A 13930-nucleotide genomic window follows, 5' to 3' on the forward strand; every position below is an offset into this window, starting at 1 on the left:
ATAAATAAATTAAGTATTTACGACGTCACGTCTATGTTATTGGTCCAACCTTGTTGGACCCATTTTTAAAACATTGCTTTTCCTCTCCACCGCTTTGAGCTCCTCTCAAATTTTCATGTCCTAAAGCGTGATATTTATGTACCAAGTGCTACCCCCAAGATCCATTGAATTTTATTTTCACAGTTCTCTCTCCAGATTGATAGAAGCTTAAAAGAAAAGAAGAGAAAATTGGGAAGAAGTCTTCCCCCATAAAAGAAGTTAAAAGAAAAGAAGAGAAAATTGGGAAGGAGGAAAAGGGAGAGTAGCGGAAGCGAATGGAGCGCGGGACGCGGACGCGGACGCGGGGGCAGACGGCCGACGAGGTGGCGGCGATCCTGCGCAAGTCGTGGTACCGGCTCCGGCTGTCTGCGCGGCACCCGGCGCGCGCGCCGGCGTGGGACGCCATCGTCCTCACGGCGGCCAGCCCGGAGCAGGCCGCTCTCTTCGACTGGCACCTCGCCCGCGCCCGCCGCTCCGGCCGAATCCCCCCCTCCACCGCCGCCCTCGCCGTCCCCGACCCCGACGCCGCCCGCATCGGCTCCGGCGCCGCCACCCTCCACGCCCTCTCCGCCCTCGCCCGCCACCTCCTCTCCCCCTCCCAGGTCCCCCCCTCTTCTCCCAACAATTAGGGCTCCTCCTGTCGCTACTCTCCCACGATTCTCGATTCTTCCTGTAGAAATGCAACGAATCCGCTCTGGTTAGGGTTTAGGGCTTTTTTAAGGCATGAATCTCCCTCAGGGAGAGATGCTTTAGATTTCAAGATCTTTTCTAGGGTTTGGAATGTACCGGACTCTTTCGCCTCGCTAGGTTCGGCGCGAATCTTGATTGAAAGGTGAAGGCTAGATGTAAATTCAAAAAGTTTTCTTGCATTTGGCTGATAGTAACTTCTTCTTGGCTCAATCTAGGTATGACATGTAATGCTTGCTAACTTTGATCATGTGTGTGTAGTTGTTCCCTTAAAGAAGTGGCCTTGGCGCCTTCCGCCTTTTTGTCATTATGAGAATGACAACAAAGAAATGCTTTGGGGAACTTTTACTTCTCTGGTTTCGTCCATATTGTTTATGTGAAACCCATTGTTTTGTAATTTCTTCTTTGAGTAAATATCTTTTACCTATAGCAGGTGCCAGACGATGAGAAGGGCACTTTGATAACTTCGGAAAATGGCAATTCTGATGATAACATCCTTCTCACCTCGATGTTAAGCGTAATGGCGAAGAAGCATATATTATTACTTCATGCTGGAGGAGACTCTAAGAGGGTCCCGTGGGCCAACCCGATGGGGAAAGTGTTCCTACCACTGCCGTACTTGGCGTCGGATAATCCGGATGGGCCTATTCCGTTGCTTTTCGATCATATTCTTGCAATTTCCTCTAGCGCAAGGCAAGCTTTTAAGAATGAAGGTTAATAGAGATTGATCTTTCCCTGACATCTGTAATATTAAAAATTGGTTTTTGCCTTTTAAGAACATCAATTGCTAGTGAAATTATGTGAGTTCCCTTCTCTGCATATCTAAGCTTTTAGAGGGCCGTATATGGTTTGAGTTTATCAAATCAGCGCATGCGTATAGTTTAACCATTTGATTTTAGATTATAAGCCATCTTTTCATACATCTTGCATGCTAAGTGAATCATCTAAGCGGAGTCTAATCTGTTGCTAAAATATTTATTATAACTAGCTATGAAATCTAGTTTAATTGCTTCTTTTCTTTTTTTTTTCCCTCTCAGTTTAAATTTATCTGCACTGTCAGCTGCTTTTCTGTTGATATGCTGCTTTAGTGTGAGGTTCACTAACAAGACACATTTAGTAAAGATTTAAGTTTAGTCTTTTGATATAATATTTCTGCTTTTGTTCTTTACATGTTATAGTGATTCCTTTATTTAATTTGCTGGGGCTTTTTTTGCATTTGGCCTCAAAATTTTTTTTTTTACAAATAACCCCACCAAATTTGCTGTCATAAATATCACAAAGTGTTGCATCATTAAGCAGTTAATCTTATTACAAGGTGATTTCCTTGTTCAGGTGGGATATTCATAATGACAGGAGATGTGCTGCCCTGTTTTGATGCGTCCAACATGATTCTTCCTGATGATGCTTCTTGCATTATCACAGCCCCAATCACAATGGATGTAGCGTGTAATCATGGTGTTATCATAGCAGCAGAAGATGGAATCAAGGGTGAAAATTATTCACTTTGCTTAGTTGAGAATCTTCTGCAAAAGCCAACAATGAATGAGATGCTGGAGAGCCATGCTGTTCTGCCTGATGGGAGAGCACTGCTTGATACAGGGATAATAGCAGTGAGAGGCAAAGCATGGGAAGAACTTCTTCGCCTAGCCTGTTTGTCAAGTCCGATGATAAAGGATCTTATCACTTGCAAAAAAGAGGCAAGCCACCATTATTCGGCATTGATATGCGAGCTGTAACAGTAGCAAGTATATATATTCATTATCTGTTGGCCTTTTGGCATTAGTGTCTCTAAACATTCTAAATCGTCGGTTTAGGATGCATTTTGAGTGAATAATTAGTTGATAGCTGATACCATTCTTTTGAGGAATAGGGACCTTGCTCGTATACCTAGAAATCAGGCTACTGTGCATTCTTATTTAGTTCGAGTAACTGAATCTCCTGTTCTTAAACTACGCTGCATCATGATATTCTTATTAGTTGAATTCTTTGGCATCATATGAACATTTAATCCTTTGTCAGGGAACTTATTTTTTTTTTTAAATGACTGCAGATGAGTTTATATGAAGATATGGTAGCAGCATGGGTACCTGTAAAACATGAATGGTTGAAATCTCGCCCCTTAGGAAAGCACCTTATAGATGCACTGGGAGCTCAGAAATTGTTCAGCTTCTGTTCTTGTATGTCCTATCTATATATTACCAGCTTCATATGTGTCTATGTTTGATTATTAGTTTCCAATGATTTATCCTGGAATATGAGATTAGACTCTACGTAAAATTTTAAAAAATAAAAATAAAAAATAAACTACAAAAACACTGACTTATACAACACTTTTACCTTTTTTAACTCTGCAATGGATCTATAGTAACTAGTTTTCATTAGTGTTAGTAGAGCTATGGAGCATGATTCTGACAGGTTGCAGCAGGCATAGACTGAAAAAAACAGGCATCTGCCATTGTTTATTGTTCGAGTACTCTTATGTTTTAGTGAGCATTTTTGTGTGTCTATTACCTTTGAGGGAAGTGTCTGACACTTTTGAGGTCTGTTAAATTCTCAGGTGTGTCCATTTTTATTCTCTTTGGGTTTTGGTGCAGTCCAAGCATGATTGATATCAAGTTTGAGTTGTCAATTCTTTCATTGTGCAAGTTTCATTTGTTATGAATTAATTGGAATGACTTGGGTTTGTTTTTTGTTACATCTGCATTAGGCATCCATATTTTGTATTTGGTCTTATTTTGGTAGGTCAAATTTTTGTATTTCTGATCCATATTTTTGTATTTGGTCTACATACTCCTTCTATCTACTATATCATTCTTTCTTCTACTACTTTGACCTACATCAGTTTTTGGTGACATGAGAATTTTGGTCTTATCACTTTTCATTTTATAGGGTTAGCAAGTTCATATATGATTGGACATTTAGTACTACTTTTTTACTTTGCAGATGACTTGTCATTCTTGCATTTTGGCACTTCTATCGAAGTTCTTGATCACTTAGGCGGGCCCAATTCAGGACTAGTTGGTAGGAGGCATTTGTGTTCTTTACCAGAAACCACTGTCTGCGACATTGCTGCGACAGCTGTTATTCTTTCCAGCAAAATTTCACCTGGGGTTTCGATTGGAGAGGATTCTTTGGTTTATGATTCATCACTTTCAGGGAGAATACAGATAGGTTCACAATCAATCGTTGTTGGAGTTAATATACAAGGATTGAGCCAATGTGAGCAATCTGGAAAGTTGGTTTGCTTTATCTTACCTGACCGTCATTGTCTTTGGGAAGTGCCTCTGGTAAAATCAGTGGGGAGAATTCTGATCTATTGTGGACTCCATGATAACCCAAAAGTTTCACTCGAAGAGAATGGGACATTTTGTGGCAAGCCATGGAGAAAGGTCTTATCTGATCTTAAAATTGACGAAGCCGACTTATGGGGCTCTTCGACTACTCAACAAAAGTGCCTCTGGAATGCGAAGCTATTCCCTGTTGTATCTCCTGTTGAAATGCTTAATATAGGAATGTGGCTCATGGGATCGACCTACAATAACCATAAAGAAATGCTTTCAATATGGAGAAAAGCTCACCGCGTCAGCTTGGAGGAGCTGCATCGTTCAATTAATTATCCTCAGCTTTGCATTGATTCAAGTAACCATCAAGCTGAACTTGCTGCTGGTATAGCTAAAGCTTGCATGACTTATGGTTTGCTTGGGCGTAACCTGTCGGAATTGTGTGAGGAGATCTTGCAAAATGATGCCTTTGGACTAGAAATTTGTAAGGAACTCCTTGGACTTTGTCCCAATCTTGAGAAACAGAGTGTTGGTATTCTTCCTCCAAGCCGACAATACCAGGTGCAGGTTGATCTTCTTAGAGCTTGTGGAGATGAATCGGCTGCTGTCCTGATGGAGCAGACTGTGTGGGCTGCAGTTGCTAGTGAGACTGCATCAGCAGTGAAATATGGATTTGAAGGTACACAAAATTATTAATTTCTACAATTGCTTATGAAATGTGATATAAATCTTATCGAAGATCGGATAAAATGATGCAGGGACTAAAGCCTTAAGTAATCCAGATTTGTAGCTATTGTAGTTAAGTTTGTCTGGAGTTATACCCCTCCTTTTTACGTTTTTTGAGTTGCCCTCCTTTTGTTTTCTCAAGACTTTTGTATGGGTTATTGCTAATTATTTTTTGATAAATTTTAAAATTTTATGAAGATAATGTGTTCGACTCAACTGATGGGACAAACAGTTCATCGAGTCTCCTAAGGGATCCTAATGGAAGCATTTTTCAACTGAAAAAAGCTATTGTTGAGTTGCCAGTTCGGGTTGATTTTGTCGGTGGTTGGAGTGATACCCCTCCTTGGAGCTTGGAACGTCTAGGATGCGTTCTAAATATGGCAATAACTTTGGAAGGATCCCTTCCAATTGGCACTCTGGTAGAAACAACCCAGAACTTTGGTGTTTCAATTGTGGATGATGCTTCAAACCATGTTTATATTGAAGATCCTGCATCAATTTCAGCTCCGTTGGATAAAGATGATCCATTTCGACTCGTAAAATCTGCTCTTCTTGTGACTGGTGTACTGCATCACACAATATTGTTGGAATCAGGTTTACACATTAGGACGTGGGCAAAGGTTCCCCGTGGCAGTGGTCTTGGAACTTCTAGTATACTGGCTGCTGCAGTGGTGAAGGGGCTTTTGCGTCTCATGGAAGAGGATGAGAGTAATGATAATGTTGCTAGAGTTGTTCTGGTTTTGGAGCAAATAATGGGGACAGGTGGAGGATGGCAGGATCAAATTGGAGGTCTATATCCTGGCATTAAATGTGCACAAAGTTTTCCAGGACAACCGCTGCGACTGCAAGTCATTCCTCTAGCAGCGTCGCTTCATTTGGTGCAGGAATTAGAGCAGCGCCTGCTCGTGGTTTTCACTGGCCAAGTATGTCAGCAAATTTGTCTGATTAGACAAAACAGTTGTCTTTTATTTTTGCTTATATGAATCATATAACTTCACAAAATTAAGTTCATTAATAGGACTAGCTGAAGCTCTTTTTTGTTGGCGCTGAAATTTATTGTTAGCATCTATTGTGTATTTAACTCATTTTAACATACCTGTTCTTCTTAGGTCTACAAACTTGTACTCCGTTGTGCACAATAAATTATTAACAAGGAAAACATGTCAACTTTACAAAGAGGATTTACGTTCCCTTTATATGTGTACATTCGTAACTTTTTCAAAGCAACTATAGATGCAGGCCTTGAAGTGTAAGGTTTTGGATTTTAAGTTAGTAATGCTGATCTTAGAAAATTCCTTGAGAATGAGAACTTAAATGATATTCGTGATTTCTGACAGCATATACTGTAGTTATTCGGAATAAGCTGTTATTTGATGGAACTTGGGGGAGTCTGAACTCATTTTTCCCTTTTTAAAATGATTTGTTAGGAGAAAAATATTTAAGATGCTTTTGATGTCCTGTCTTATGCAGTGGCAATTTACGCTTCAAAATGCCTTGTAATATCTAAATTCACAGCTCCAAACATAAAGCAAAATTCCGTCAGTTTAATTGTGGAATTTCCTTGACCATTGTGTTTGTACACAGGTAAGGCTTGCCAATCAAGTTTTGCAGAAGGTAGTCACACGATATCTCCGACGCGATAACCTCCTCATATCCAGCATCAAGCGTCTCGCAGCTCTTGCAAAAATAGGAAGGGAAGCCTTGATGAACAATGACCTAGATGAGCTCGGTCATATAATGTTGGAGGCATGGCGGCTACACCAGGAGCTGGATCCATACTGCAGCAACCAATTTGTGGACAAGCTATTCACTTTCGCCGACCCTTACTGCTGTGGCTACAAGCTGGTCGGTGCAGGGGGAGGCGGTTTCGCATTACTACTTGCTAAGGGCCGTCGTCATGCACGAGAACTAAAGCAAGCGCTCGAAGAGTCTGAAGATATCAATGTGAAGGTGTACAAGTGGAGCATATATTCACCCTGATGTGAATTTTGTGGGATATATTTGGTGTTGCTACTCTAGCTGTGTAATTTATAATCTTGAAATGATTTTTCGGAACTACCGTATTTATCAGAGAATGGTGGCAGCAGGTGGCAGAGGCTTTGCTAGAATTGCAGTTGAGTATTCTTCAGGCCTCTCTTTCATTCACCTATGTTTACGGCGTCAAACTGCGGTGTTCATGTTTTGTATAGACTATACCAATATGATGGCTAGTTACTATGTACGGTTAATGATATACTAAAAGCATTTCATATGATTTTTGAATTGGAGATGATTTACCGATATTGTAACATAGGAGGTTATTGTTGTATTGTACACCAAGATGCTGATTGAGAAGGATGTTAAAAAGTTTATTGTATATTCATGTCATTTTCTCAAGTGATCTCTCCACCAACAAAAACTCAGTTTGAATCTGAAGAGGTGAATTCGACTATGGCATCCACAATTCTTGGTACAACTACAAAGACCACAATGTGCCAGTCAACAAGATTTCTTCTTTTAATTCCCATTTGCGACCCTCTTCTGGGAATGTTCAGGGCCTAAATGATGAGGTAATCCACTTCCTCATTTTCTGAAAATTATTCTTTTGTAGAATGCTTTCCCATTTTGTACTGCGATTACTGTCAGAAAGCACTCAGCCTGGATAGTTTTGCGCACAAAGTTCTTATTAAAATAATATATCAAGAAACACATGCAATCAGACCAACTCACGACCTGGGTACGAGATATCGTGCAATTCTGTAGTGCATGAAATTCTTGTGCATAGGTGATCTTGTCGTTCTCGAAGGAATGATTGATTGTCAATGGTTAACTGAAGAGAGAGATTCAGCAAGTAAGATCAACCCTACTTTTCGTGGCTGTCAGATTGACCAGTGTTTAAGAATTTCTTGCGCACTTTATTGCAGTTTATAGAAATGCCATGTATCTTTTTGACGAAAACCATCAAGTTTTAACGGAATCTGTTTCAGAAATAATGTATACTGTATGCAGGATAGTCTTATGTCAAACAAAACAACATGTAAATTGAGGGATTCATATAAGAGTATAAACAAAAAATGCATAATCTGTTTTCAAATAACATATAGTTAGAGGGGCGTTCATACACGTTTCTCCTAATTTCACATGTACAAAGCGAAACACCATATCTGGTTTCAGCAAGGAGCCTCTAAATTTCATTTGTACGACATTATTTCCTGTAGATAAGATATGGGATTTTCCTGAATATCCAACAAATTAGACCTCTTGAAGGACTTTCTCTGAGTTGCTTATGTTGTTCATTTTTTCAGACTTTTCATCGTCAGTAGGATCGTCAAACTTTGCCAGTCTAGCTAAAGTTTCCACAGCATTTACGGCCCCTTCAATCCTTGATGATATTTCAATCAAAAGTGATGCTACTGTGATGAGTGGAAGAGCTTCCATTAGCGGCAATGTAGCAGTAACTGAGATGGAGTGCTTCTCATCTGATGCTGCTTCTCTTTGTGGAGAAGCTGTTCCTTGTATTAATTGACTGGGAAGTGCTTTTAAAGCACTCTGGAGATCCTGAACTGCTTCATTCATATCTGCCACTAGGAGATCTATCCCCTGAGACCTTCTCATTGCCTTGATTGAGCTTGACATATCTTTCAAGACCATTGAGCACTGTGAGCTGAGTCTCATGCACACATCACTTAGATGCTTCTTTATGGATTCAGGTGCCTGGCAAAAAATTATCAGTGTTAGAAACACTTGTGAAGCTGTGATCTTCTATGATCTTTGAGATTGAGGTGAAAGTTTTATGAGGGGCTTCTCTTAAAGGATCACTTTTTTTTATTTATTTTTTGAAAAGACAAATAGTTAAATGGTTGGATTTAATTAGTACTTGACATGAGGGACACCCAAGTGCTCCTTATGGAACAAAAAGCGGTACCGCAGGCCTAGAAACTCGTTTTAAAAGCTTTATTTTTCAAAATAGAGAAGCTATTTCAGAAGTTATGCCAAACAGGTTAGTAAACTTCCACGCTACCTGAATCTCTGAATTGATGCAGCCACTGAGGGCTTCTATGCAGTAAGCACAGTATCTCATCGCGGCTCCAACCTTCTGATACTGACTCCAGGGATGCCGAAAGCCGAAGCGGCCATGCGCCGGCTCCCATCTTGCTAAATTGGCCTGTGAATCCTCAGACGCCTTCGAGTTAAGAACGCACTTGTAGCCCTGCGACTTTTGTGAGGGCGAAGTGCTCTTTGGATCGGCAATCCGGTCCTCGGTGAAGTAATCTTCAACAGAGCCTGTTTAGTTGGATTTGAACAGAGTTGGTGAGTTAAGAATTCGGCCTTTGTTGAATCTAACACTACAAAATGTGCGTAATTTCACGATGTTGCTATTCAATTCCTGAACTCCTCATCGGAACAATTTAGTTTCTGAATTTTGTGTAAGAGGAATGAATGAACATACCCTCCAAGGAATCGGCGAGCTTTTCCATATTGCGAACGATGAGAAGGTGCAATTCTTGGCCGGCCCAAACCGGGCAAATCAAAACACAAACAAGGAGGCAGATGCAGATTCCGATGGCGATGGTCGACAAGCGCTGCTGCGCCAACGTGAGCAGCTGCTCCACACGGTACCCCGACACTGCAACCAAGCTGTAGGTGAGGATGAATATCGTCACGCCGTAGTCGAATCGCGCTTTTACCGTCGGTATGAACCGCGAAAAGGTGGCGGTGGAGGCTGAGCACATACATGTCAAACAAGGTCAGTGATTTTAATCTCAGTTGTTATACAGTAACTACTGTAGTTTAGATATCCATGTAATTAGAGTTTTGTTTAATACCTAGTAGAAAAACTGAGGCACCGAGGATAACAGGCTCCACTTTATGTCCCGATTTCGCCGCGATCCAGTGAACGCCGATGGCGAGGGCGCCGGCGCTCAATGTAGCAGTGGCTCTGTTGAATCCTTTGTACAAGCACCCACCTGCAATATAGAAAACGCTTGTTACAATGTTTTTGCTTTCTCTAACCATTTATTTAAGTGCGCGCACTCTTTCGTTCTACTATATTTTGTGAAATAAAGTAAAATGAGCATCTCTTCGTACGCATTATCTATGGATAGAATTATTGACTAGGCCCGTAATGGCTATGTACTGAATTAGTGCATGCTCCACTTTATATACACAAATATAATATATGTGGTGCAAATAGATATATATATATNATATATATATATATATATATATATATATATATATATATATATATATATATATATATATAATATGTAGTTTGTTTTGTTTTTTTAACCCCCTAAAAAGAAAAATTGTTACTTACCAACAGTGTATTCAAAGACAACAACCACAGTCATAATAGCCCACATAGCAGCTCTTCCCACACCATCATACAAAGGCCTGGTGTAGTAAAAGAGTGAAACTAGGGTTAGGGCAAGCCCTACTTTGAGCCCATGCATAACTTTCCTTGGATCATCAGCTCCTATCCTCCACACTCTCGTTGCAGTGCCCACCACCTTCATCCTCACCATCACCATGCACCCGACCAGCCACGCCGCCGCCCTCTCGAACGCTGCCGCCTCCGACTCCATCTTCGCCGTCGATCCTTCGGGGACTTTCACCCGCCATTCCAAACCACCCTGCACTTCTTTGCTCTCGGCCGCGGCCATCCCCCCACTCTCTCCGATACCGGTCGGAGGTAACGAACAGGTCGAACGGGCGTAGAGGAGTCGGACCCTATTGTATTGTTCTGGAGTAACCGGTTCGCGCTCCGCAGCGGCGGCGGCTTTCGCTAAACTGAGCTTGTTGTCTTTGCAATGGTTGGAGACTAAGTTGCGACCTTATATATATACACACATATATCTACATAGGAAGGAGAGTGGAAGTTGTAAAAAGGCGGTAATGGGCTGAGAAGGACACGTTGAATTGAGTGGAAAAAGAACCCACAACATTACTCAGCATGTTGTACCCTTTTTCGAAAAAGTAACATATATACATGCATGTTGCATATAATATGAAGGGGATTAAGTGGGTAAAGAGGAGGATATGGGATTAAACTTTTCCATGGGCATGCATGATGCATGGTGATCACCAGTTTTAGCCTCTATACAAGCAGCCTTTTTTTCAAAGCTGATGTGTCATGTGGTGATACCCCGGATTAAACAAACTATTTAGTGGGATTCAACTACATTCCTTTGGTGTGCATGCATGGGTGGCTAACACTTGTGCTTACAAAAGAGTCATCGTGTCAACCCAAAATCGAACCCAATTTGGATTTAATCCACTCTGGATTTCTTACCATTTTTGTGGTGGGGAATTGATCGATTGATGGATATGACAGAAACAATGTAAGCTGACAAAAGTACCATAGCATGGGTGCCCAAGGACATGATCTTAGCAAAAATTTGGTGCCGACAATCTTTATAGTGAGATAGATTTTTTTCATTCATCTTTTATTAGAGAATTTAAAAATTATATAAATGGCAGATAGAAAGATCTCGCGTGCGAGAATTGTTCCTATCGATTTTTTTTGAATTAATTAGGAGGGACATCATTCTTCTCTTATCTGAAATAGTTGAACATATCTTGTACCATTAGGTCTCTTCTGTGTTTTACTAATATCGTAACAGATTGTTTGATTCTTAGAAAAAGCATGAAAAATTTTTATGAAAAATTTTATTTTAGTTCTTTGCATTTTTCATATTTTTTTTAAAATAAAAATGCTAATTTTTCATTAAATCTAAAAAAAATCAAAAATTATTTTTTTTCTAGGAACCAAAGAGCGCCATAAATGATAGTTTATTTGCTATAAATTTAGTTTTCTTTTTATGATTTCTATCTAGAAAATTTTTTTTTTCCTACTCTCATACAAGGTGTGACTATATAGTCAATATCTATAATTAGAACAAAAAGATTTTTTTCTTTTTTGAGAGAGAGCTAGCAAATTAACTACTTTGTTCATTTTTTTATAATAAACCTGGCTAGAAATTCATAACCTACGAAAAGATTAATAACTACAAAGAGAGCAAAAAGAAATTAATAACCTACAAAATAATTTCTCTTATTCCAAAATAATATACAGTACACTATTATAAACACCCAACAAATACCCCAAAGCTACCAGTTTTTTTGCAACACCTTGAATGAATAAAATTAAAGGAGTGCCAAATAAGGTACTTCTGCATCCAAACATATGCTTTAATTAGGCATGACTCTTACTGCTAACAAGTACTTTGTAGTTAATGTGTTGACACTCATAATAAAGAATTAAATGAAAATATTAGGTAAGATATGTACTTAATTCCGCGACCAAACATGCACTTTAGGCATGCATGAGTGTACATCCTCTTGTTTCTGAAGAAGAGTACAATATAGTTGGTGTGTTAGTACTCATAAGGAGGAATTAAATAACATTAGGAGTTGATTAGATTCGAACTCAGAACTTTTTGATCTAGTTCCATGTTAAAGTTTAGTGAAACAACAACCATTTATCTCTTGACGTTTAAACTATTAAAAAGATAATTATTTTATAATTATATTCATATTTAATAACAGCATTAAAGGAGATGTAAAGCACTTGGATCCTCCCCCTAAGGTTCTTGAAATGAAAACTAAGTAATGGAGGGCACATGCAACATCAACAGTTGGCAATCCACCATCAGTTTAAGTTTTGAAAAAGTCTTCTTTATCATAGTTGTATCGCATAAGATAAGTTCTAAACTATTTTTATTGTGCAAAAAAAAAAAGAAGTTATATATATGATGTTTAAGGGGAAAAAAAATCCTTCTATTGTTGTACGTACTTTTCAGCAACACAGAGACCTCTGATTGATTCTCGCTATTTCTATATAAAATAACTGAAGATGAAAACGGACTTAAACAGATATTCTGAATTCAAAGCCAGCTGCTATGTTCTTGCGCACGAAATAAAGTTTTAGGTCAATTTAGGGTTTGACTCCGATCGAATTAGGTAAGGTAAGAAACTTTGAATAAACTATTAATTAGCTAGACCAATCCATTAGTGGTGTTATTATAATTAGGATCCGAATATCCGATAGTATAGAGCGTGCGCATCTGACCCGGATCTATGAGTCCAAATGGAGCCAAATTTAAGTCACGCATGTTGAAAAAGAATGTGTAGAAAGAGCTCGACCAACCCTTCCCACAAGATGATCGAGCCACTTTTTCCAAAAGCAGTACGCACCTTTTTTTATATATGTACGGATCAGGTGAACGAATAAAGAGGACGTGGATTTCGTTTTCCTTTCTCTTATTATTATTATTATTATTATTATTATATTTTTTTAAGGATCCAGATCATTGATCTAACTTGGTCACCATTACATTCGTGGTAACCAGCTAGCTCTTGCGTACGTCACATTCCACAACACGGAAAAATTATCTAAAAATTATTTACTATGTTATATTCCGCACTAGTTAAAATACAACACATATTATTGAATAAAAAATTTGAATAATAAATCATCAACAATGATAAAAAAAAAAATTACAAGGTGCTTACTTCTGTTTACATATATGGATCTTTAATGCAATATTAATGCAAAAAAGAAGGATAGAAATGTATAAAATTTATGTGAATTATCGTCTACTTTTATCTGATTGTATAACCTCAAAATTTTTTTTTTGACATCTAATTTATTCAATTTGAGCTAGTACGTATAAACTCTTTAACATTGAAATTTAGTTGTGTTATTTATCTATACAGATTTGATTAACATATTTTATGTAATTTATATAGCTATAAATTTATAAAAATAAACAACTAGCTTAAACTTCATAATAACTTAAAATATAAAAAGTGGTGCACACTTCTATGAATGGGGGACATAGAACAAAGACTCCACACAAAAGAACTAATCAATGTTTTTGACCTAATAAAGTTTTAAGTAATTGAGTTTTAGAATAATTAATTTGTCTAATCAGGTTAGGTCAGGTGCATGGAATTGACCAGTGTCCGCTAGGCTTCGTTTGGTTCGGGAATTAGTAGGAACTAGTTATATCAGGGATAGGTATAAGTATGAGTTTTTATAAGAACAAAAATATTTTTTTGTTTAGATAAAAATATGAGTATAAGCTAGAACTAGAAAAATTGCGTTTGGATTGTTATTTGGAATCAGAGAAATAGTTGATGGTTATAAATAAAAAATAATGATATTACCCTATAATTGAATTTAAATGTTTAAATTTTAAACTTATAATTTT

General features: G+C 38.5%; 2 protein-coding genes across 3 annotated transcripts; one reads left to right on the forward strand and one right to left on the reverse strand.

The window, feature by feature from the left end:
* Positions 76-7109, forward strand: LOC109708050 (bifunctional fucokinase/fucose pyrophosphorylase). Of its 2 annotated transcripts, none has more exons than XM_020229629.1 (7): positions 76-641; positions 1160-1439; positions 2059-2423; positions 2777-2903; positions 3670-4686; positions 4932-5656; positions 6318-7109. In XM_020229629.1, the coding sequence occupies exons 1-7, from the start codon at positions 315-317 to the stop codon at positions 6711-6713; spliced, it is 3237 nt and encodes a 1078-aa protein (XP_020085218.1). In that variant the 5' UTR covers positions 76-314; the 3' UTR covers positions 6714-7109. The 2 variants fall into 2 exon arrangements, with proteins under 2 accessions (XP_020085218.1, XP_020085219.1); XM_020229630.1 differs by lacking the exon at positions 76-641 and adding an exon at positions 655-944.
* On the reverse strand, positions 7769-10572 carry LOC109708051 (aluminum-activated malate transporter 10-like). The gene is made up of 5 exons (XM_020229631.1): positions 10033-10572; positions 9539-9679; positions 9163-9435; positions 8734-8996; positions 7769-8426 (listed from the first exon to the last, which is right to left on the reverse strand). Exons 1-5 carry the CDS (start codon positions 10376-10378, stop codon positions 7965-7967), a joined length of 1485 nt encoding a protein of 494 aa, XP_020085220.1. The 5' UTR covers positions 10379-10572; the 3' UTR covers positions 7769-7964.

Source organism: Ananas comosus, linkage group 3 (genome assembly GCF_001540865.1).
Source record: "Ananas comosus cultivar F153 linkage group 3, ASM154086v1, whole genome shotgun sequence".
NCBI classification, from domain to species: Eukaryota; Viridiplantae; Streptophyta; class Magnoliopsida; order Poales; family Bromeliaceae; genus Ananas; species Ananas comosus.

Coding starts and splice junctions, on each gene's coding strand:
- LOC109708050 (XM_020229629.1), top strand. CDS start 315: ATGGAGCGCGGGACGCGGACGCGGACGCGGGGGCAGACGGCCGACGAG. Junction 2,424..2,776: donor TTATCACTTGCAAAAAAGAG/GCAAGCCACCAT, acceptor AAATGACTGCAG/ATGAGTTTATATGAAGATAT. Junction 4,687..4,931: donor AGTGAAATATGGATTTGAAG/GTACACAAAATT, acceptor AATTTTATGAAG/ATAATGTGTTCGACTCAACT.
- LOC109708051 (XM_020229631.1), bottom strand. CDS start 10,378: ATGGCCGCGGCCGAGAGCAAAGAAGTGCAGGGTGGTTTGGAATGGCGG. Junction 9,680..10,032: donor TGTCTTTGAATACACTGTTG/GTAAGTAACAAT, acceptor TCTATATTGCAG/GTGGGTGCTTGTACAAAGGA. Junction 9,436..9,538: donor TGCCTCAGTTTTTCTACTAG/GTATTAAACAAA, acceptor GTATGTGCTCAG/CCTCCACCGCCACCTTTTCG.